We start from the raw sequence: 25,147 nt of genomic DNA, 5'->3' as shown, positions 1-25,147 counted from the left end.
AACTCGTTGTTCAGTTTGTTATTTAAAGGCTGTGCATTATTCTATTAGCTTCAATTTGTCCTTTTTGCTTCTGTCATTTTTCTCTCCTGCACGGGCCTACCGTTCTGGCCATCCTCCCTGCACTACTGTCTGGGTTTCATCCCTCACAAGGACTCTGTGCCTGTCTCCCTGACAGGACCCATAACGCCCGTTAGGAACTAACTACTGCCTTGGTCTTGTCCAGTGGCAGTGTCTTCACCACAGATTTAACTGAGACAAAAGTAGTACCTTATGAACAATAGCTCAAAGTTGAAAACCAACTTGAGCATAAACATCTGAGTTAAGAAAAAATTATTAGAAGACAGGCCATACAGAGGTTAGGTAAAAACAGATAAGGCGGATGCTAGTGTTGCCCAAGCAAGGTTTTCTATGGAGAGATGCCTCCTATTTGGTGTAACTGAGCAAATTACTTAAAAAAAAAAAAAAAGCACCTTAAATTCACACTCAAAAGCAGGGGGATGAACTAATATTGAGAACAATTATGAAAGTGACTAAAAATTTCACTTTTCACCTGCTGCACAGGGGAGTTAATATCACGAAAATTTAAGCATAATGAAGTATTTGTCAAACAGTATTTTTTGCCATAGTGAGAAATCAATACCTTTAGTTTACAGAAACTAAAAACTTAAGGTGGTAGAATTAAGGGTTCTTTTCATTTTCCTCTTTATAGTTTTATGTATGTTCTAAATTTTCTGAAAAGAATTTTTAGAAAGAGAAAGATTAAAAACTAAAAAACTCTTTAGTACAGTTTTTCCTGCTGATTTAGTATCCCGTTCATGAAACAGAGCATAATAAACTCCAAGTCGCTAATTGATTTCATCATCAACATGTGGCTAGCGATGTGCTTAAGCAGTAACTGAAGTGAGCATGAGAAGTATATCTTACAGAAAGTAAGAATAATACTATGCCTGTATGCCCTGTCCATATGATCTCAAACCTAAAGGCATTTCAATATGTTTGAGTGACGCTGTTGTCGTTGTTGTTTACTTTTCATGTGGATTAATGATAGTATAGTTAAGTCCCAGTGGCCTAATGGATAAGGCACTGGTCTCCTAAGCCAGGGATTGTGGGTTCGAGTCCCAACTGGGGTGAAATGGTTTAACTGTGGGAGTGCTTTTTCATATCACCTATAAGGTAAAAACAAATACTATATGGATTTGTGATATTATACAGCTATCTGTATTTTGGTAATCATAAAAAAATGTTTAAATGTCAACATTATTATACATGTTATCCACTTCTCTACAACAGAATTTCTCAACCTTGGTACCTCTTGACATTTTAGGCTAGACAGTCTGTTGTGGGAGTGGGGAGGGCTGTTCTCTGCATTGCAGGATGTTAGCAGCATTTCTGGTTTTTTCCTGCTAAATGAGTACCCTGTTCATGAAACAGAGCATAATAACTCAAAGTCGCTAACTGATTTCATCAAGATGTGGCTAGCAAAGTGCTTAAATAATAACTGAAGTGAGAATGAGAAGTATATTTTACAGAAAATAAGAATAATACTATCTCGACCCACTGGATAACAGTTGTGACAACCAAAAATGTCTCCAGACATTGCCAAATGTCCCCTGGGGGCAAAAACCATCCCTGGTTAAGACCCACTGCTCTACAGTAACTTATTTCTATCCAAATATTTTGATTATCTTTTTAACCATTACCTATTACCATGGCTGCATTAATCATGCCATGATTCACACTGATCAAAATGATTAAAGAAATTACAGATTTACTCTGGCACTCCAGCACTTACGATCAGGCTATTAGACAAAGGCTGGTAATATTAAAGGAAAAAAAATTCCTATAATTACAAAAATAAGAGATTACATAAAAAGGAGCAAAGATTTGGGTTGTACACTGGAATCCAATCACATTCATTTGTTGAAGTGGTCTGAATGACTCAAAAGACATACAGCAGCTACTATGCGCTACAGCACAGCACGAAATATCAACACATTCTGAAAAGGAGAGATGTTGGTTCATGCGACAATACTGCGGATATTTAAGAAGAGATGTTAGTGACTCATCAGACACTCAGGCATGATTTTTTCCCTTAAATGTCACCTATCATTTTGTTATTGCCTTTTTTATTTAAACACATGTTCAGTGGCACCCACAATCAAAATTCTGTTGCAAAACTAATATTAAAATTGAATATCTTACTTGTCTTTCATTCAAATAAATAAGTAATCATAGTTAATAACGGAAATAATAAGTATTCTCGGCATCACCATTCATCTAGATTGTAGGTATTTTTATTTCATCACTGTGAATAGTAGATGGTCTTTTGTCTTTTCTAAATATCCCGATCCTCAAGAGATAAGTAAATATGACCCACAAGCAAAATAAAGTTTAAGAGGTTTTTTTTTTTTTCCAAATACACAGCCTCCATTTGTACTATTGTCCTCCAATTTCCTTTTTACATTAAAAAAGTGTGAATTTTAGAACTTACTTAATTTAAAATGACTCTTTCTAAAAAGAAAACACTGCAGTGGGATGCAGGGATTGCATCCACCCCAGCACGCCCCACCACTGTTCTTTGGAAGGCAATCACAGGACCCAGACATCAAGCTGTGGGGGAGATTCTTCCAAGCAACAGCATCTGGCTCTTTGGCAAACTGAACAAGCAGTTGCCCTGGTGGCTTTGGAGTTGCCTCTGGGTCTGTCACAGGGTAAGGCTGCGGATGGAGTGTCTGGATTCTCATCTCCTTTCATTTCGCCATCTTGCTCATATACCTTTTCGGCATCAAGAGACCCACTTTCTTCCGGAAAGGTAAATACTGCCCTCCTGAAGCCTCACGGATGTCTACGTAAACCCTGTTGTACTTCAGTAAATGTTCTTTTCCACTGCCCACATCCCTTACAAAAGTGTAAAAGCAAGCAAGCATTCTGGCAGCAGCAACACTAGCATTCTATTTCATACCCCACCTGCAGAGAGAATCAGAAATTAAATGTTCTATTTTCAGTCCTGGATATTTTAAGCCTGTATTTTCACCTTCCTTACTTGCAATAGATCTCTTTGCCAGTTAAATTTAATAAAGTCATATTTATAATATGAATAGCTACCTAATCTCACGGAAACTTTTTTTTTTTTTTCATTCTCAAGATCACACAATCTAAGCTGGTAAGGTGTTATAAAAACTAGAGGGGCTTAGTTTGAGGAATTTATGGCACTTTAAAATCATAAGTGGAACAAACAAACACCTTGAGCCCTAGAATCGGCAGCTCCAGAACAAAGGGGCTCTCATATCGTCTTAGCTGTGAAGGAAATTAAAAAGACCAAATTTGGACAGTAAAGAATGAGTGTTTGGATGTTTTTAGGATAAAAAAGCAATAATAACCTTCTGAATAATTTGAACCAAAGGCATTAATCAATATGGCCTCTCTACAGACCACAGGCTATGCATGGGTGCCATGACCCACAAATCATACTCAAGAGATAAAACACTACTGGCAAAGAAATGACTCAAAGACTAGTGGGCCCAAACAGACAGAGCAGTAACATTGCTTTACAAGAGGTAGCACTTAATTCCTCCTATTAGAGTTTACCAGCAAAAAAGAAGCTTTCTACACCGGCCACCTCTATGGAGACCCAGTTCTAATTTACCACTTGCTCACTACATTCAATTAACTCCATCAAGGATCTATGGGAAAATTCATGGCAATGATTCTCTTAAGAATAGGAAGCAAATTTAAAAAAGAGGAGGAGAGAATCATTACAGAAAAGGCTATTATTTTCACGGAAGCTGTTACTTTGTAAATCCTAAATTCAGAAAGAAATAAAACCCATCAACTTCGAGGACTGGCTAGTAGTGGAAGCTAAAAAGGTCAAAAACAAACAAATAAACTAAAATAACTATTCTAGACCAGAAAAAAAGGATTTAAAAAGTAAATAGTATTAGACTTACAAATATTTCTTTTTGCATCCTCTCTCTTTTTTTTTAATTAATTTTTTAAAATTTTAAGTTAACTCTACACCATACATGGAGCTGGAACTCACGACCCCAGGATCAAGAGTTGCACACTCTATGGACTGAGCCAGCCAGGCACCCCACTGTTTGCATTCTTAAAAATAAGACAAGAATGTAATGATGCTATACACACATACGGTCTCCACATCTTTTAGATACTGGCGAAAAGAAGGTTAAATACCAAGTTTTTATTTCTTCCAAAAAATAATCTTCTACTGGAATGCACATAATTTATCTAAACACATAATAAATTATACACTCAGTTGCCTTCTGATTTTATTCTTTGGAAACAAATTAAATTTGAACATTAAGAGTCATCTACTTTTGTCTGTTAACGCAAACAACTCCCGTAGCTTTCTCTAGGAACGCCGCTGGGGATGATCGACAACAAGTTCTTACAACTCTGAACAACCGACAAATCTCTTCAGGCTTAATTTTTGTCCCCAGTAATCTATACTCTGAAAAGCAGAAAAATCAAGAAAACTTCTGCCCTCAGATTTGGGATGGTACATTTTCCAGAAGAGAGTAGATAATGTAAACTTTTAGATCAAATGCTTATTATATAACTACCTGCCTCGGCTTTAAATGAGAAACAAAACAAAACAAAACAAAACCAAAAACTTAGTTCTTCGTCCTGAGCATGAATCTCCAGATATAATCAACTCCGGACAACTGCATAATATATGGTAGGATCCCAAATATGTTTGCTGATTGAGGAAATGAATGAATGAATGTGAGTTACAATCAACTTTTTAAAAAATACATGTACTCTGGAGACTTCTTAGATTGAAAATCACAAATTTAGAGAAATCAGAGACTTCAATGAAAAATTCTGCACATGAAAAAGAAATAGATTTATCCATCCTGCCATGTATGAATAAATTGGTTAATCAACCACATTGATCCAAATGTGCAATCAGATTTAAGATGCTATAGCAGTCCCTCCTTAACTGCAGGGGATATGTTCCAGGACCCCCAGCGGATGCCTGAAACCACAGATAGTACTGAACCCTATGTATACTATGTTTTTTCCTACGCCTATATACCTATGATAAAGTTTAATTCATAAATTAGGCACGGTAAGAGATTAACAGTAACTAATAATAAAAGAACAATTATGACAATATACTGTAATAAAAATTACGTGAATGTTGTTTCTCTCTCTCAAAATATCTTACTGTACTAAATTCACTCTTCTTGTGACGATAGAAAGTGATAAAACGCCTTGGAACTGAGATGACGTGAGATAAATTACGTAAGCCCTGTGACATAGCGTTAGGCTACTATTGACTCTCTGATGGGCCAGACGGGAGATCATCTGCTTCCACACCACAGTTGACCTTGGGTAACTGAAACTGCATAAAGTGTGACACCACGGATAATGGGTACTATTGTATAGTCTAGTGGGACATTGTTTTGCTTTTACTGGAATGTTTTCATTGGGATTCTAGAGTTGATTGAGATTTATCTACCCAATGTCAACTATCAGGATATTTTTAAATATTTCTTAATGATAATGGAATTGTTTCATTTCCCTCCAAGTGTTTTATCACAGACATAGGTTTACTTGAGGGGACCTATTCCTTGGTGAATACCTAGTTTCTACAGAATGTTTCTGTTAGAAAAAATAGCAAGGCCTTTGTTACTTCTGTTTTTTCCTGAAATAATAGGAAAAGGTCAGGATAAACTTAGGGCCATGATTCTGTTGATACTCAATATCTATGAACTATGCCTGTTTCTTCTGTTTCTGTGATGTATTTTGTGCATTAATTACAAGAGGGCACAACCAGAAACTGCTTTTCTGAAAGTAACCTAGAACATACCATCTACTTTGGGTGTGGTCTCTGTGTCCCTTCCGTGGTGACTATCATATTCAGGAGCTAAATATTGGAAGCGATTATATCTTAGACTTTTTGCTTGTTCATTAGTTGAATAAGCTGCCAGAAAATTGCCATTTAGGCTAAGACCTACTGTCTGTTGCTGAACTAGCTTAAATGGTTTTCAATAAATGATTAGGAATGTCATTATTGGGTGGCTATCCAAAGTCACATACATGCTAATAAAGATGCCTCCAGCATCCACAGGTCAAATGCCAAGAAACAGATCCACGAATACAAGTTAGTCTATTTGTCATTCCTATGCTCTTTGGCAAGTATGACATCTCAGGTTCAAACTATCCCATGAAGAAAACCACTTCTAGGTGTAGAGACCTAGCCTCTCCCTTGATAGCGGACACACACAGCCTCACTACCAACAGAAACCAAGATTTGCTTGATAAAAAGTAACTGGAGGACTTCAACTTTTGCAATATGAAAAAGGCAGTTGAGAGGAACAGGAAAAGCTCTAGATACACCACAGCAAATGAAGTGGGGAAATAGGAGAAAGTTCCTAGACCATGCCAAGTAGCCAATAGCTGGCTTTTACCAAAGGGAGGTTTCGATGCTCTAGAGGTCCACCGGTCCTGAGGGAGGGAGAGGAGGAGCCTGCGCTTCAGGGGAAAACTCCAGGTCAGCTTGTCTTCAGAAGCTTTGAGAGCCTCCCTAACCCGTGGGCAGAATCACAAAAAAATGGCAAGTCTGCAGGAAGTCTGTAGATGAAAAGAGGGAAAGAAGAGGGAAAGTGGGGTGGGACAAGGCTGGCACAGGGTCACTGAGGGCTGCAGAAGGAAGTGTGCATTTGTGGAAGGAACTTTCCTGTGAGGCTATCCCTCAAGGGAAAGGGATGTATTCAGGTGGGCCTTGGAGACAGGGGTGCTTCACTCTCCCTCCACAGAATGCGTTTCTGTGCGGTTCTCGCCCCTCAGTATCTCTCTCCGTGGCGTTGCGCTTGGCTGGCCAATACGAGAAGCCTCCAGAATTCCCCGAAGGAGCGCGCCCCCCACCAACCTTTTGGTGAAGGGAGGTGACCGCCTCGTGTGAAAGTGCCTGTTAGCCTGCAGCCGTGCCCTAGCTCACATTGGGGGAAGGGAGTGATATCGATGGAGGGGCACTCCCTCCTCCCCCTGCTCCTAGCCTGCGTTGGGAAGCTGCCCTGGGGAAGGGCCAGGGGCAGAGCGGGTTCCGCGGGCTGCAGAACGTCAAGCCTCAGGCGCCTAGCCCTTCTCGGGCACCAAAGCCCCTCTTACTCCTAAAGACCCAACCTGAGATTTGCCCCATCCTCAACCTGTACCTGCCCCCGGGGCCTGGCTACCGCGGGGCTGACCAAGGGCAGATCGCACCCTCGAGTCCTCGAGCCGCGGGAGCGCCGGGCCACGCCTGGCACAAGGCGCCGCCGCACCTCCCGCGTCAAGGCTTGGGACCCCGGGGTCTCCCCTTCCCGCGCTGGCTCCGGCAGCTCGCCGGCCCGGGTTCGAGGCGGCCGGGTCGAGGCCTGACTTGGCCGCGCCTGGCCGAGAAAAGAAAAAGCCGAGAGGAGGCTGCCTACTCCTCCCCATCTCCTAGCCTGGAGTCCGGGCGTGCTCGAACCTAGGGAAGATCGAGATCCCCCCTTCAACACACACGCACGCGCGAACACACACACACACACATACACACACACACGGAGACACAGGAGCGCGCGCACACGCATACACGCACGCTTTGCTCTCCGGGCCGGAGTTGCAGAGGGGGCGCTTTGTAAAACTTGGATTCGCCGGATGACCATTTGCTCCCAGACGTCCCCACCACACTCTCAATTTTAAGTTCTTTCCTCCCCCCGCCCCTACGACCTTTCCGTAAGTGAATCAAAGCAGAACCCAGACTCCGAGGCAGCCCAGTCCCTTTTGGTAAACTTCTTACACGTACCAGGTAGCCCTGGGTCTCCAAACCCTCCAGCGCGTAGGGGCCGCGGCTGCCCTTGCCAGGCTCCGCGCACAGGCGGGAGGGCGCGAGGGCGCGAGGTGTTCGCGGAGACACCCGCAGCCAGGGCGCCTCCGGCCGGGCGGCGCTGCCCCGGACTGTGCAACCCGCGGGAAGGGGCGCCTGGCCCTGCGCCTCATTTGCCCGACACTAGCCCGCCTGATCACAGCCGGTCCAGGCGCTTGCTTAAGAAACCCAAATTAAAGAGTGGGTGAATTGGGAAGGAGGGAGCCGGGGAGTTTGCACCATGTATCTCAGGTATGAGCACTTCTCACTGACATTGATGCAACTGCATTAGAGTTAATGGCAGCAGCCTGCTTCTCATTATTAATTGTCTTTGTGTTTGGATAAAGTATGTAATCTTCTTCTCAACCACACCATTAAAATAGGTTGCCTTTTCAATTAAGAACTGTCGTGAGCACAGCAGTCAATTTTCCTAATGAAGATGCATTATATTTTCACATTTTTTTAAATAATGGAAAATCCTAGGTTTTCATTAAGACGCGATTACAGAGAAATACAAGAGAGTTTCTCTAAAATTTATGCGCTAGTGTAATGCATTAAACGCCAGGCTTTTAAATAAATTGAAATTTCTGCAGATAAAAGAAAAGAATGAGTAGCAAATATGCTCAAATCGCTTCATTCAGATTTTAAAAAGCAAACACGATGAGTTCTTTTTTTGAAAACGCATTTAACAGATACAACAATAAAAACAAGTCAGTGAATGTCTGAAAATACACCTATAAACTTTTTGGGGGAATCTCTTCTAGCTTAGAGATGATTTGTAGATCTTAAACTAGAATGGTGGTGTTTGCTGAAAATGCACTATGCCCATTTAGATAATGTGCAGTTTTTGAATAAATACCTCAGCTTGATCATTAAGAAGCAAAAAAATGTCTGGGCTGTGCACCTACAATTAGTTTTTGTTTATTTGCTTCCCTCCTTGCTTTCATTTTTCTTCCTTAAAAAAAAAAAAGACAAATTGAAAGCTAGTGAATCTGGTAGAACTGTTGAAAATTCTATGCTTTCGTGATAGGCAACTTTTCAACTGTAAGAAAATTAAAATCGCAAAATTGTAATACTGAAGTTTTAAAATCAGTTGGAAATATTCATTCCTAGATGTGAAAGTGGAAAGTTTGCATCCATGAACAAAAATTAAAAATGTGTTATTCATTTCTAATCTTGGGAATTTTTGAGCTTGTCCTGAAAAGGATCTGTCAAGATCTATGTTTTCTTTGTTAATAAAAAATTTAAGTTACTATCTTTTGCATATGAAATACTGTTTTAGACAAACAATTCCTCTTTTTTTTTCCTCTCCCATTCAGTGTGAATACCTTCATAGGAGCCACATTTGAGAGTACTGTTTGAGGAAAAAAAATAAGTCAAATTCTTCTAAATAGAAGAAAAAAGTTCCCAACAACAGCCAGACTTTTTTCTTTGTAAGACAACATCACTTGTTTTTTTTTTTTTTTTTTTTTTTTTTTGCGGACATGATCTTTCCAGGTTTTAGGTGTTAGGTCTTTTAAAAATTGAACTCTTTTTTAATCAACCAGCCCCTCAAAATGATCTGCAAAGAGTGGGAAATTAGATTTTCGATTAAAACCTTATCCCATCTCGAAGGATTACTTTATATTGATTCTTAAATATGGCTACAATTGATGGGCTCTAATTAAAAATCCAAAGGAAAAGTCTGTCGTGCCCATATAAAAGAAGCTTTTCATATACGGGAAATAAAGCTTGTAAAAGGTTACAAATAAAAGATTAGAGATTTATCCAAACTAGTTTAAAGCTTCACTGCGGTTTTCTTTTCTTCTTTTTTCCTTTTCTTACAAAACCATTCCTGGGCCCTTTTTCCCCCACTTTTAAATGAAGTTTGCAAACAGGCAAGATATTGGACTGTAATGGTTGTTTTATATCAGCTCTGTAAGCTCAAGGCTACTGCCTGCAGTAGAAGTGATTTCAAGGAAAGTTCCGAACAGAAGATGAAAATTATATAAACTGACAGCTACCACCCTTCATCAATCCATCCACATTCCATCCACACCTTCCTAACACACACCCACATCCACACTCACACCCCTCATGTTGCTCTCCGTCTCTCACACTCACAGGAGCCCTTCCTATCCCCCACCCTAACCTTGCTCTGCACACACCCTTGGTCCCCACATGCTCAGGGACAGAAGCAGAGCTCCCAGCTCACATTCAGCTCATAAATGTCTCCCAGCCCCACATCTCGCACTTGTCACACAATCTTAATCCGTTTCATTCCGGAACAACACGGTCCTCTTTTCCTCTTTTCTGCATTTGGAATTTGCCTCCTACTCTTTTATCAAGACAGCACAATCCTATCTTTGAAGTTGTTTCTTTCTCTCTTACCCTCTTTTCTGAGGCAGTCGTAATGCAGGGAATAAGCAACCCAAGCTTAATTCACAAGTGATCTATTGCCTTCTGTTTCCCTCCAAATTCTGCCTGCATTGCCAATCTTTAACCCTCGTTAAAAAATTAATTAAAGTTAATCTTGTCAAAGTTTTTAATAAAGACATATCTAAAAACCTAATGAAAAATGACTTCTTTCTAAATATCGTGGCAGTTCTAAGGCAAGATGTGGTCCCCTACTGTCCACTGAATCGCTGAAAAGATTGGAAATTAATCTTCATATTTCTGAAGTGTTCAGGGAGTCTAACTGGCTCCTTTCCCCCGAGAGGCTGTGTTCTCACGGAATATGGGTTTTGTTCTTCTTTTTTAATTAGCTTGGAAGAATCCTGAAATCTTTCTCCTTTCTCTTCTCACTCCTCCTTCCCCCCCCCCCACGCACACACAAGCACCATAGTTAATAAACTTGGAGGAAAGTTTGGAATATTTTAAACTGGCCTGGCATGTGGGGTGGAGAAAGTAAATCCACCTAGCCTGAGACATAAATTTAGATTGCAAAATATGAATATCGGCCATATTTTGGAAACTACATGCAAGCTCTGACAAATAATTTAATTCCCTGTGTACTGGTTTTCTTAATTTAGCTTCTGAAGACTTATATCTCATATTCATAGCAAGATAATTGTACTCATGGCAATTAAAAACCACCCACTTGTTAATGAAAATTACTTAAAAACACAAAGCATGCTACCTACCATAAGTCAGACTTATGGAAAAAATTTTAAAGACACAGGATGTAGAGGGAAAAAAGTTAAATATGAACAGAGAAAATACAATGACTACATAGTAAGTATATTGGAAGTTCAAGGACTTACTGAAAATCGGGAGTTAGACTTTTCATCCAAGGAGTCTTTCTCCCACCAAGCCTTTACCGTTTTCAGTACAACAGCCCAACCCCCCCTCTCCCCCAAGCCAGTGGCTTTTGTCCTGACCTAGAGTAGGGTTTGTGGGGACTGTACCTGTGCCGGGCTGTCTGCAATTTCCAAATTGACAAGAGGAGACTGGAGGATAAAGAGCATGTTCTTACAGGTGAAGAGCAATTTTGCAACTTTTCCAGGAGACACCCAGGAGAAAGCTTTCTTGCTACCAACTGCTGCAGAGTCTGGGCAGAATTCCTCTAGAAAGAAAAAGAAAGTCTTTTTTTTTTTTTTTTTTTTACCCCTGTCTGCTTCTGTCTCTAGTTCTCTTTCTCCTCTCTGTCTCTCTCTGTCTCTCTCTCTCTCTCCCTCTCTCCCTCTCCGTCTCTCTCTCTCTCTCTCAGATCCAATCTTTTAAGAGCTTCAGCACATTGCTAAGCTAAAGGGAAATTCTCTTTGATAAAGCGGCGTTTCCAGCTTCTGGGTTTTAAAACCTAAATCTATATTCAAATCTGGCTGAAGGTGTGTTCTGGGATTTATGAAAGCCTCTTAAAGGGGTAAATTTACCAAACCGTGACAAAATCATCACAATCTTACTTTAGACATCTGAAGTGGATGAGAATTTTAAAGAGACCCTTGTTTATTTAACACTGTCCATTTCCAACTCGTGGTTTATTGGTCCTGCATTTCTGCGAAGTTATTAGACTAAAGGGCAAAGGAGAAGCGAGAGCTGTCTGCTCCCAGCCGCTGTAAAGGGAAAAGCCCTCCCACGCCCCACGGCGCCGAAATCTGCCCCTGTTGTACAGAACCCGGGAATTCAGCTGCCCCCGCCAACTGAGAGGACACCGCAAACCTCTACGTAGGTCTTGAGGGTTTTCCCACAACACTGGACCCCACAGCTGATAGATCTCCCAGTCTAAACTGCTTACTTCGTGGAGATCACGAGTGCGTGTTCGGATATTTCTCCACCCCCCACCCCCACTGTCCCCAAGGCCTCCCTCCGGCTTTCGCCTCCGCCAGACGCACAACGTCCATTTTTCTTTTTCGTTCTTTGACGCTTTAAACATCGTTGCAATCAAACTGGGAGAAACACTGTCTTTTCTCGGGGTAGGAAGGAGGCTCTGGTTCAGGGGATCTGGGTGGATTTGCCCTTCTTTCACCGAAAGTACCGTGACTCTGGCCAAGTGCTCCCAACCAAAGGGCCAGACAGCCTAGGGCATTTGTCGCTCTCCCCTCCCTCCCCCAATTAACGGCGGGGGGGGGGGGGGTGGGCAGTCGCCAGGTGTTTCAGTACAGTGGGGGCGGGGTGAGAAAAAAAAGGTCTGTACTCACCCTCCCCCCCCAGCCCGGGACCCCAGAAAGTCGCGACTCCTGGGAACGCGACAGCCAGCGGGTCTCTTCGGACTGGAGCGGGCGCTGAGGGCTCGGGAGTTGCTGGGCAGACTCGGGGCCGCTGGGGGCTCGCTGGGACGCGGGGGCCCAAAGCTCTAGAGACACCTGCGAGGCTGGCCACGGCCGCCGAGTGCCCAGCCCCAGGCCGAGCCGGAGCCGGAGCCCAGCCGGGCTGGCGAGCGCTTGCTGCCTCGTGCGCACTCCCGTAATTCGTTAATTGCTGTAAATCCCAAGGACGGCCACATTTGATTACACATACAGTATAAGAACCGACAACAAAGCGACGAATTAATTACCAACTTCATTAACATAGGTCCCCAAATTAAAGGCAGCGAGCTGTTTCTTTGGGCCCACTTGCCGTGGCGGTGGTGGTGGTGGCGGTTGAAGGGGGAGGGTTTTAGAAAGAGATTTTATTTTTCTTCTCCAGAACTGGGAGTTGTGAGGGAAGAAATGTCCTCTGCTCCCCCCACCCACCACTCACACACCCTCAGCCGGTCCCCTTGTGCACACCCCCCCCCCCCCGCCCATTCTGCTTCTGCTTTTCTACGGACTCGGATCGGTTTGAAAGCTGTCGGGTCCCGCTCTCTGTGCCAGGCATTAAAGTTATGCTGGGGTTCGCTCTCTGGCTCACGTCCCCTGGTGCCGCCACTCTCCCGCCTCCGGGCTCTCAGCCCTCGGCTCGGACCGCGCGGGCTGTTAGCTCCGGGCCCCGCCGGCGGGCATTGAGTGGCGTTTGTTTTAACGCGGAAACTGTTTCCAGCGCGGGCCTCCTGCATTCGCTCCCTCCCCGAGTGTTCAGCCAGACCACTCTTCCATCCCCGAATCCTAACTTGGCTCTTGTTGTCTCCCCAAACCGGCCCTGGGGTTAGATTCCCCGGCTCGTGTTCTTTGCAGCCTGCCTTGGGCTGTTTCAAACTCTAAAAACCCTGCGCGGATACCAGGAGTCCGAGTCTCTCGCTTCTGGGACCAGGGAATATTTATAAGGGCGCAACGAGTTGGAGAGACACTGAGTTTTTGAAAATAGTTTGTTGTTGGACTTGTGTTATCTGTCTTTCTCTTGCCTACACGCCCACACCTCACTCCTAGGCCTCCTTCTCTTACCCTTTCTGGCCCTCAGTGTGGTTAAAACCGCACAGTGGTGGTTTTAGGCTTCAGCCTGACTTGTTTATTGCTTTGATCTACACGCTTCCTGCCGGCGTTGAATGCGGTAACCCAGTTACCTCCACCCGCAATCTTCTCCAGCATTCACGTAAATATGTTTATCTTTCCATCTTATTGTATGGGTTTCCTTTCTCCCCTTCCCTAAAATCAAAACAAAACAAAAGGGGGGGTTGGGAGGAAAGGAAGGAAAAGAGGAAAAGGAGAAGAAAGGTAAGGGAGGCCTCCCTGTCCATCATTTTAATTATACAATTAGTTCACATGCTCCGGCCCATAATGTATATTTTAAGCGGAGCCCAGTGTCTTTCAAGAACATTCTGGTAATGTCGGAGGCCTGGATTTGTTGCCTGCTCGTCCCCCCGTGCAGCAGCGGCCTGTTTTCCTCCCCCTGTTGTGTGTTTTTATTATTTTCCCTCTGGCTTAGATGTGTCAATCATTCTCTCCCTGCCATTGGTTGGAGAGTTTGCGTCAAAAAGTTGCCAGAGAGGCGCTTTCTCAGCAAATCTCCCTGAGAGCGGAACCGACCTCAGCTCCAACTCAGCCTCCACTGTTATTAAAAATAAAAAATCGCTAGAGCAGCCCTCATCACGTCTACTTTGTATGTATCACAGAGGGACCCACGCGTGTTTCGAACTCAAGCTACTTTCCTCATTCTCTATTTAAATTTTTTTTTCGTTGTTTGACTTTTAATGGAGGGGTGAAGACTGCAAGATTTCTAACTCAATACTCTTGATTTCTTCTAGGATAGCGGGCTATTTGGAATTTTGAAGGATAATTTAATTTTTTTCTAACTTCCCATGCGGCTGTAAGGTAAGTGTCCGTCTGTCTCGTCTGCCTGTCTATATCCATGTGTCCCTCTGACTGCCATCGCCCCGGTACTTCCAATAGACCGACTGATAACACACTTCTGCGAACGTGGAGTTCTTCTGAAGCATGCTGTATTTTTCTCCCTCGTAAATTTTTTAGGTGTAGTAAGGATCATTGCGAAAAATGTATGATCTGGAGGTGAGGGCGGGAGTGGGAGGAGGAGAGGCAGCGCGCTCCTGGGGTCGCCGCTTCCGCCAAACGTCGTGGAAACCCTGCGAGGCTAATGTGGGGTGTTTTGGACGGGTTTTGTTTGTGGTTTTGTTCTATGTCAACGCCCATTTCTCCCTGCTATTTTGCGTTTGGGCCCTCAGATGTGGTTGGGTCATTTGCACTGATCTCAAGGACATTTTCGGAGACAGAGACAAAAAGATGCAGATGCAGCTAGATGGATGGATAATAATGATGATGATAAGATAGGCGTCTTCTAGGGCCGGCGTGCCCGAAGCCCGACTAGCTCTCGGATCGGCGGGTCAGGACGGTCGCAGCTCGAGCCCCCTGCCTGCCCCTAATGAACGTGAGAGGAAACCCGAGCGGATAACCTAAGAGGCGTGGAGCGGCTGGGAGCTCGTCCGCCCCGCGCTCGCTGCTCTCTTTCCCGCCCCCTTTCCCCAGAGCCAAGAGCAGCTCACCAAGATTTGCCTTCCGTTCTCGGCCTCATCCAGGGGCCACCAGGTCTCCTTTTCCTTTTTGATCACCACTTTTCTCCCCCCGAAGTAACCTGGGAGGGCAGTGACTCCCCCATCCCCGGTTGCCGTGGTGCCAGACCCGGGCCGCCAGGCCGATGAGAGCAGGAAAGTCGTTTTGCTATGTGACTTAGCCCGGGATGGTTCCGGGCCCGCCCGGTGCAGCCCTCCGCATACACCTGGGGCTGGCAGAAGTGTCGGTGAGTGGCCCCTGCACCGCCCGAGGCCGCGGCGGGGCCGGAGACAGAAATCCTTACATTGGTGAAGGCGGCCCCTCGGCGGTTCTGGACCGTGGGCAGGGCCGGGGCCTGCGTGCGCCCTCGCACGCTCCCCTCCCGGGCTCGGGGACAACCGGGTGTCGTGGGGCCGGGCCGGACTGGGGTCTAGGGGTGCCCTGAGGCCCAGCCTCCGTTCTCGGTCCACCCAGGGAGGACCATCAGGTCTCCGCCAGCAGCCTGCCTTGGCGACGTGTCACGCCGCCAACTCCAAAAAAGTCTTCGTGTTGATGCATTCAAGTGGCTCTTGAAATCACAGTCCGATTTCGGAACACATTTTTTGAAATCCAAGTCCCCCGTCAGAACTCCACCGAGTTGGCTTTTTAAACTCCTTTACAGACCGAAGTGGGGTGTGGGGACAGAAGGCCGAGCTGCGTTGACCCTGGAGTGGTGGATGATTTGGGGAGGGGACGGGGAAGTCGCTCCTTGAAATCCTCCCTTCCGTCCTAGAGCTTCGGGGTCAGGATTTCTTCCGCTCTTCGGGACTTTTCCAGGCACCAAAAGTTATTAGTACAGGAGACGAGTTGGAGAGGAAACTCCTCCCCCCAAAGGAAGGTAGACACCCAGACCTCTCCTCACAGAGCTAACACTGGGGCTTTCTCCTCACCATAATTAATAGTCAAGGCCAACCCTTTTGGCACGTTTCTGCCTCCCTCCCTCGCGGGTGGCAGCGCTGTTCGATTCCCTGAGGCCAGAAACTTTCACTGGAGTTCGCCGGAGAGGGAGGCCCGCGCCGGCTGTTTTCCCGGTGCCCACATCGTTCCTCTTTCTTTCTCTCCTCTTGCTCTTCGCTGTCTTCCGAGCCACAGGCCAGTCGCCAGTCCTTGTAGTTTTGTTTCTTTTCCATCATGCAGAAAATTAATCAGCCCGGACGAGAAGCAGAGCTGAGCACGGCGGCCTGTAATTAAGGGACGTGTGCCCCTCGGATTATCTCGTTAGTTTATCAAGAAAACATTTATTATAATTAATTCTTGGACGAGGTAATTATTATCGAGCGAGGACACAGCAACTGGTAGATGGGCTCCTTGGAAGAAGAAAAACACACACACACAAGGGGGGGGGGAGATGCGGGGGAGGGAGGAAGAGCGACAGATTGCACGAATTGACCGTTAGTTATAAGGCGGCGCGGGCCGGGGCGGGCAGTGGAGCCGGACCCGGGGCGTCAGGACTGCGGGGCTGCCGGGCAGGGACGCAGAACCCAGGCACTCGCGCCCGGAGGTGCGGGCGCCCACCGGCTGCGGGGACTCGCCGGAAGACCGTCACCCGCTCCCGTAGGTAGGAGTTCTCCAGTGGCCACCTCAGGGGCAATCATATTGAAGCTTATATTTTTGAAAGGATATTTGTTTCCCCTTCTGGGCTCGGCTTAGAGAGGAAGGGAGAAAGGTGTTCTTTGGGAGCTTTGAAAGTTAGATGGAGGGGCCCATGGCCTCTTCTTTGGAGAGTGCGTACCTAGGCCGGCTGCTGAGAGGACTTTGTTTTGGGGGTACTTTTCTTTTAGAGATGCAAAAACATTTTATCCCTAAATTTTAGTGATTTTTGCGATGGTAAGGGCAAAGGAGCTCCAAGAAGGATCTTTGCCTGGTGCTTCCTATCCGTTACTGTTTTTTATGTTGGAATGTGCCACTTTCTGAATCAGTCTTTTCTAATTGGGTGAGAGCTCTACATGTAAGAACAATTCCGTATTTCTCATGTGTACATCTGCTGTGATTTTAGTTTTTTCTATAGTAGTTTAGAACTTTCCAACATAGTAAGATTGTATTAAACAAGAGAGAACTCCAGCTTAGAGGCTATTTAGACCAATAAAATGACTGTATTTTGAAGCAATATTATTTTCACAGCTGCCAAACAACTATGTCTTGAAAAGAGAGCAGAAAATATCAACGCTTTGTTATAGCAGCAACTAAATTAGTTTTGCTGATAAGAAGGTACAAATACCTCAGAGAAGGGTATTTATAAAATTACGCTGAATTAGATCTGAGGGTGGAAAAGCATGATTTTTGTGCTATGAATTTAAATGAGGAAGAAGTTGCAGTCACTGAGTTACATTTGTGGAATTTTGTGTCTTGACTTCTAAAGCAACGTAAATATGAAAATCCAATCCTGAAAACTCAGTAGGACCTTTGTCAAAGTAAGAGGGAACTTCTCCTAATCTTGTATCCGCCATTTTGAAGCAATCTCTCATAGTGTCAAAGTTGCAAAGTAGAGATCCTTGCAGGATAAGTGCCATTTTTCAGGGAAATAAAAGCCAGACTTAAAAACTGCCAGCCCATATTAACATCCATTTTGGATCCCTTTGCTTGGGGCAGTGAGAGACACTCAGCTGAAGAAAGTAAATAACTTTTCTTTTTCTTCCTTTCTTTTGCCTCCCTGAGCTCTTTTTCTTATAGGATTGTAGGAAACTTGAAAGGTAGGGAGAAATTCTATTAGTTTCACAACTTTGGGTGTTTGCGTGTCTACTTCCTTCAAAACTAAAATGTGCAAAAGGCAGCCGGAATTAATAAGAAACTCTGCTCTAGTTGCTGAGGACCCAAATGTCTGAAAATTTGCCTCCCGCAGGATCTGCAGCCTCCACAGCATCAAAATCAACATGGAAGCGGCTTGCAGTACAAATGCACACCCTCTCTCCTTGCAAATGTGGGAGCCTGTCATTATCTGATTGGTGGGATTCTAACCTCAGAATTTCTAGCAAACCTCAGGCCAATCTTTAAGACTTTTTTTTTTTGACAGTATGTTTAAATATTTGATGGGTGTCGATTAAAAGTTAAATACTTGTTTGTTTAGCTTTAGTTCTTCAGACACATAATCAAGGTCCTCCAAAACCTTAATAAATTAGTTTTACCTCAAAATCTAATTACCCAGACTACTAATTAGGTGAAAATGATTACTGGAAATGACTTCAAATGTGGAGTAATAGCCGTTGAGCAGTTTTCTCAAGTTTGTCGATTAGCAAGTTGGTATTTTAGAATGTTAAATGCACTGACATTTTAGGTTCACAGCAGTTAAAAGTGGTAAAAAGCTAAGGTAATTAAAATTTGCCTTGGAAAGGCAACAGTCTGGGGAGAGGTAGATTTCTTGAATTGTTTCTTTGTTTCTCACCAATGGGCTTTGTTATCAGCATTATTTATTTAGCCAAAGAGTTCTTTGTCTCTGCAAATGGCCCCAATCAAGTTTTGTTTGAGACAATTAGCTAGTGCCAGCCAATGAGTCCTATGCAAATGTAGGGATAGGAATGCAATGTGTGCATTTGAAGGCGCGGGGTTTTGTTCTTCGGGGAAGGCAGATTGTAATTGCTTTCTTCTGGTACTTTTTTTTTTTTAAGTTTAGGGTGGGGGTGGGGAAGACAGGTTTATCTGGTCTCTCTCCATCCCCTCTAGTTCCAGAGCAGCTGGGGGTGGGGGTGGGGGGTGGGTTGCAAGTCCTTTAAAAGCCTCTACCTTGCATAGCCCAGGGTCTTTTTGAGTTAGTGGTGGAACGTGTAAGGGCTGCCGCCTGCGAAGCAGTAAACCAGCACCTCTATTTGTTTGTTTGCTTTGTCCATAGTTCAACCGCTCCCAACCCACACACCAAGGACCCTGAATCTGTCCACTCCCGGCGAAGCGAGACCTTCCGGCTGGGTCCCCCCAATTTGGGCCGATTTTGCGCCTCCAAACAACCTTAGCATGATGTCTTATCTTAAGCAACCGCCTTACGCAGTCAATGGGCTGAGTCTGACCACTTCGGGCATGGACTTGCTGCACCCTTCGGTGGGCTACCCGGGTAAGTGAGCCTCGCGGCACTCCTGCCCCGCCTTTCCCCATGCCCGCCCCTCGGGGATGTGACACCCTTTCCCTCGGAGCACTGGGGCTGACGGTCCTGCTGCCCCAGTCCAGCTCCAGGCGTGGTGTCCCCACTGGGTTTTCCTTCTAAGAAGCAGCTCAGAGCCACAGGGCATTTACCGGCCGGAGGGAAGAACGGGGGCTGGAGGGAGTAGGTGGATCCCACAACACTTGCAGAAACTCACAAAGCTTTATTCTTAATTGGAGTGTATGGGGGGGGGGGGACACACTGCAGTGCGGGGGTCAGCGGGGGTGGGGGGGGTTACTGCCTCCGCCCATATCTCAAAGCCCAGGTGTTCGTAAGTGCCCTCTTGTAGAAGCTGGGTCTCTCCTCCTAAAGTCTCCCCACCACGCCTGGGGCTTCCCCTCTGACCTCCAGGCCCTATTCCTCTAATCCCTAGAGGTGATTTACCCAGGGTATGGGTGCTTTCCTTTCTGGTCAGATCTGTTTTTGCTTTTTTGTTTTTGTTTTTGTTTTTAAATCCTCGTAGAAGTTTCAAATATGCCCCCATTTTAAAGATGGAGGGACAAAGGCCCTTGGAGTCCTGAAAACCAGGATCTCGAGCAGGATCGAGATTTCTCCCCATCAGTCCAAACTGTGGGTCCTGGGGATCCTTTGACTTCACGGAATGGATTTTTTGTGTTGTGGTTTAGGGATTGATTTTGAGGGGTTTTTGGATTTTGGCTTCCTTTTATTTCATTTATTAGCTATGGAAGGGCTGCTCCAGCTAGAGCGATCTCCGAAGTCAGGTGGAGTGGGGGCCTCCCCTGGAAGGGACAGTGTGTGTCTTGAGACTCAGTGTTCGCTGGAGGAGCCGAGGCTGGGGAGGGGGGGTGGGGAAAACACTGACCTGGGTTGAAGGGTTGGGAGGACGAGGGAAGTGCTGGGAGTGGGGGCTGGGGGAGTCGGAGCACCCGCAGAGACCCCTATGACTGAGAAACTGCTCCCCCACCCTAAAGGGCCCTGGGCTTCTTGTCCCGCAGCCACTCCCCGGAAACAGCGCCGGGAGAGGACGACGTTCACCCGGGCGCAGCTAGACGTGCTGGAAGCTCTATTTGCTAAGACCCGGTACCCAGACATCTTCATGCGGGAGGAGGTGGCGCTGAAAATCAACTTGCCCGAGTCCAGGGTGCAGGTAGGGCAGATGTAGATAGAACCATCCTTCCGTGACCGTGCCACCCCTCTCCTGAGCACGGTATATGTTGAGGACCCAGAAGAGTGCCAGGTCTTAGAGAGGACCAAAGAAGGCTTGAAGCTGAGTGCTCCACTGGAGGCCAGCAAACTCTTCTAAGCCCCCTTCACATGCCTGATTCTTCCCCGTACCCCTTTTTGTCCTCCTACCCCCACCCCATCCTATAAGCAAGAGCCTTTCAGCCTGTGTAGTAAGGTAAGACTGCCGATTTAGCTGCAGTAATAAAGCACAATTCTAGAGCTTGGGTCCCCAGACAACAGAGGCCCAGCCTGGGCAGATTTCAAGGACAGTTACTTAATATTTTAATACTTCCCTTTCCCCATGTGGAAATCCTACCCCATCTTCATCTACTTTTAGGGGTGAAAGAAGCTTAGCTTCACCAAAAATACTGGGACTATATTTTTACAGGTGAAGAAATGGAGTAAATGACTTGCTCAAGGTCACACGTAGGTTGGGTGGTAGAGCCAGGGTGTAGAAGCAGCTGGTGCTCTTACCAAAGAAATTACACAATAAAAGTGTTTTCTTTGACTTCTGAGGGATTGAACAGAATTTGCTAGCTTTGAGCCATTTAGCAGATAAAATATCAATGCAATATCCTCAGTGACACCCTCCTCCCCCTTAACTTGACCTTAAGCTGAAGAGGGAAAGTAATCTTCAACTTTTCTGAAATGTAAGCACCATGCAGAGTTCTCTGGAAAGAATGTTTAGCACCTAAACACACACACACACACACACACACATACATACACACACACCTGGAACTCCCCTTCAGCTAGGACAGATCAGTGTGAACTGCGAACCAGGAAGAAGACTTTTCAGAGTAAGATGGAAGAGGGTTTACCATTTGTAAACTCAAGTCTTCACTGAAAGAAAATAAATGCCTCTGAATGATTGGTGGTGGTATGCTCAGCCTTGGTGGCACAGTTCACACACCCATGTGTTGAGCTCATTTGAGAAGAGCACTAAGGACTTGTTGCTCAGAAAATGCCTGTAGTTTCTCTCAAAAAGGGTGGTAGTTTCTTTCATAGGCCCCCTCACATCCCAAACACTGCTCCTTCATTGCAGAACATGAACAGGGATGGTAATGAGAATCTTCAGAGTTGCAGGCAGAGGCTTAAATTGACAAGCCAGTGAATATAGTACAGGAAACTGAATCCGTATGCTGAGTGGCACTACCCTGAAGGCAAAGACTCCAGTGTCAGACTTGAGACGAGCAGGGAAGTCTGTCCTCAAGCTCAGAGCAGACTACATACAAGTCACTCCACTTACCATAAAGATTTCAGCAAATAGTGGCTTTCAGACCTCCTTCAACAGGATCGCTTCTCCTTGGAGCTTTCTTTTGTAAGTGAGTCTTTCAAGGAGAGAGAAAAAGGTAGAGTGATTAGCAGTTATTCCCTGGAAGATGGACTGTAAACTTTGAATTTAGGCTGTTCTTGTTGGCTAGTAACAACGGAATTGTTTTCCCTCAGCTCTCTTGTGTTTCCTCCAAAAGACATAGATACATTGTATTCCACTGTAAGAGTGTTCCACAATACCACTGGGTCTATGCGTACGTGTTTGAGGTGAAATAGGAGATAGGAAAATGAGAGGGAAAATTTTTAGCCATATGATTTATTATTCTGGGCTAGGAGTCAAGTGCTTTTAGACAGAGCCTCCCCACTTTCTTAACAGTTCCAGGGATATATATAAAAGTACCATATCATACGTTTTTCAGTGGAAGGACAAATTGCTTAGCTCATCTATAATCTGGGAGCCACTCCTGTCCTTACTGAAACCACGTTAAAGAAGTTTCTTTCCCTTTCAAGGTGTGGTTTAAGAATCGGAGAGCTAAGTGCCGCCAACAGCAGCAGCAGCAGCAGAATGGAGGTCAAAACAAAGTGAGACCTGCCAAAAAGAAGACCTCTCCAGCTCGGGAAGTGAGTTCAGAGAGTGGAACAAGTGGCCAATTCACTCCCCCCTCTAGCACCTCAGTCCCGGCCATTTCCAGCAGCAGTGCTCCTGTGTCTATCTGGAGCCCAGCTTCCATCTCCCCACTGTCAGATCCCTTGTCCACCTCCTCTTCCTGCATGCAGAGGTCCTATCCCATGACCTATACTCAGGCTTCAGGTTATAGTCAAGGATATGCTGGCTCAACTTCCTACTTTGGGGGCATGGACTGTGGATCTTATTTGACCCCAATGCATCACCAGCTTCCTGGACCAGGGGCCACACTCAGCCCCATGGGTACCAATGCAGTCACCAGCCATCTCAATCAATCCCCAGCTTCTCTTTCCACCCAGGGATATGGAGCTTCAAGCTTGGGTTTTAACTCAACCACTGATTGCTTGGATTATAAGGACCAAACTGCCTCCTGGAAGCTTAACTTCAATGCTGACTGCTTGGATTATAAAGATCAGACATCCTCATGGAAATTCCAGGTTTTGTGAAGATCCGTAGAACCTCTTTGTGGGTGATTTTAAATATACTGGGCTGGACATTCCAGTTTTAGCCAGGCATTGGTTAAAAGAGTTAGATGGGATGATGCTCAGACTCATCTTCTGATCAATGATCCGGGAGGCGTAGAAGGAAAAATGAAGGGCCTTAGAGGGGCCTACCAACCAGCAACCTGAAATGGACAAACCAGTCTACTTAAGATCCTGTCATAGTTTTAGATCATTGGTTTTCCTGATTTGCAAAGTGATCAAAAGCATTCTAGCCATGTGCAACCAAACACCACCAAAAATAAACAAAACTAAATTGTGAGGGAAAGGAGGGAAGGACATAGCCTTCTTAAGCAGAGGTGTTCCAATGTTTTAGCCAATCCGTGGTTGAATCTAGGAATGGACAGTGTCTCAAGCTCACTCACGTTTCATGACCAACTGGTAGTTGGCACTGAAAAACTTTTCAGGGCTGTGTGAATTGTGCGACTGATTGTCCTAGGTGCACTACTTTATTTAAAAAATAATGTTCATAAGGAGTCAATATGTAGTTTAAGAGACAATCAGTGTGTGTCTTATATAAATGGTACATCTGTGGTTTTTAATCTGTGCTAGACTTCAAAACTGTGATCTCCTGTTATTGTATGCAACCTTGAACTCCACCTCCGCAGGGGTTCTTCTGTGATTAAATAGGTTATAATTATAAGCAAATTCAGAGCAACTTGAGTACTTATCTAAAAAGATTATCTTTGGCTGGAGGTGAGCTGCACTGAAACTTTACAACAAAATGTCTCTGGACAAGGAGAGTGAGAGAAGAGAAACAAAAGGACACTAATTCATCTGTAATTTACTGTTGGTAAGCCTAGCAGTAAAGAGACATTGGTCAATTGCCCTGACCCTGATGAATTTATAAACTGAGATCAATTGTCGTTTATGCTTGCAGATGTTAACTGGAAAAGTTATATATGCATAAACCTTTTCTTCCTGGATTTGGCAGATATGTATAATTATATTAAAATGGTTCTAGCACAACATTGGGTCCAGTTTAATTTTATACCAGTATTTATGGATGAGAAGCCCACATTCAACCTCTCCTTCCCCAAACACGTTTTATTTAGGTCAGAGAGGAAATCAGTAAACCTTATTTAAAATTTTTTGGGGTTTTATCTATGAATGAAGTAGATAGGAGTGACTGTGGTGTGTAAACTTTTTTGTGACTTCCATCAGTACTGCTCTGAAATAGAACATAGAGAACCTAATAGTCCTGAGGATCTTGCTCTCCTTGCTTTTCCCTCCCTGCTGCATACCATAATGATTTCTTAGGCACTTTTTATTGATAGGTTTTAACATAGAGCAATTTTTTTTTAAGCGAGAAAAGAACTGTAGTACCTCAGAGAAAATGAGAATGACAAGAATTCTTTGTTTTTATTCTCTCATTTGATTAAGGGGATTTCTTTTTTTAACTTTCAAAAAAATCTGAGGTAAACATGAGAGGGAATGTAATCAGAATCTGAAAGCAATTCAGGCAGAAATGATTTCTGAACAAAAGAGTTTCAGAAAAGTTTTAAAACCTATAATTTCAGTAGTTGAACATAAGGCATCCTGGTCAGTTTTGTTTTTGTTTTGTTCAAAGAAAGTGCTGAGGGAAGAAAAAATATGTCTCTTAGTTCTACCTGCATTTTGTAAACCAATCACCAGAAAAGACAAATGAGCCAGTGGTCATGGTGCTGGTAAAAGCAATATTTAATTTAATTTTAAACTCTATGCTCTTAAGTTTGACCAAAATTAAGTGACTCTTGATTGTAATTTTTTAATGAACTTTAGCAGTTGCAACCATTTTGTTTTCTGGCTAATTTTTCTGTCCCTGGCTTTGCATGCTCTCTTGACCCCTACATAATCTTGCCTAATAAGTAAAATGGTTCTGTTTTACTGCTAAAAGAAGTGCAACAGCTTACAACCAGCAATTGAGGCAAAACTTGATGGCAAGAGTTTCCAGTACCGACTGATAATATTCAGCCTACCGTAGTTTACACGAAAGGAAATTGAGGCCCAAGAGAGAATCTTGGTTTTATGATTTTCCAGTTTCTGGGTTTCACGCTCTTCCAGCTTTTCTCAAGCAACAGTAAAGCAGATCTAAAATAATTTCTCACACTGCTTTCAGTTTTCAGAATGCCCCCAAAAAAGGATCAGTAAAGACGACCCCCCTCACTT

At 44.6% G+C, this 25,147-nt stretch overlaps 1 protein-coding gene across 2 annotated transcripts; it reads left to right on the top strand.

Moving 5' to 3' along the window:
• The first annotated feature begins 19,170 nt into the window (after window positions 1-19,170).
• Window positions 19,171-22,945, top strand: OTX2 (orthodenticle homeobox 2). 2 transcript variants are annotated; one of them, XM_026480283.2, is made up of 3 exons: window positions 19,171-19,267; window positions 20,311-20,462; window positions 22,325-22,945. In XM_026480283.2, exons 1-3 carry the CDS (start codon window positions 19,171-19,173, stop codon window positions 22,943-22,945), a joined length of 870 nt encoding a protein of 289 aa, XP_026336068.1. The 2 variants fall into 2 exon arrangements, with proteins under 2 accessions (XP_026336068.1, XP_026336067.1); XM_026480282.2 differs by having other exon boundaries at window positions 20,287-20,462.
• The last annotated feature ends 2,202 nt before the right edge of the window (window positions 22,946-25,147 follow it).

Source organism: Ursus arctos, unplaced genomic scaffold (genome assembly GCF_023065955.2).
Source record: "Ursus arctos isolate Adak ecotype North America unplaced genomic scaffold, UrsArc2.0 scaffold_25, whole genome shotgun sequence".
NCBI lineage: Eukaryota > Metazoa > Chordata > Mammalia > Carnivora > Ursidae > Ursus > Ursus arctos.
The sequence above is the reverse complement of the archived record's forward strand: the minus strand, read 5'-3'. Positions and strand labels throughout refer to the sequence as shown.

Bases quoted from the DNA above. Each gene is read 5' to 3' on its own strand.
- OTX2 (XM_026480282.2), top strand. From the start codon at position 19,171: ATGATGTCTTATCTTAAGCAACCGCCTTACGCAGTCAATGGGCTGAGT. The intron at 19,268-20,286 runs GTAAGTGAGCCT...CCCACCCTAAAG, and splicing joins CCCTTCGGTGGGCTACCCGG to GGCCCTGGGCTTCTTGTCCC. The intron at 20,463-22,324 runs GTAGGGCAGATG...TTCCCTTTCAAG, and splicing joins TGCCCGAGTCCAGGGTGCAG to GTGTGGTTTAAGAATCGGAG.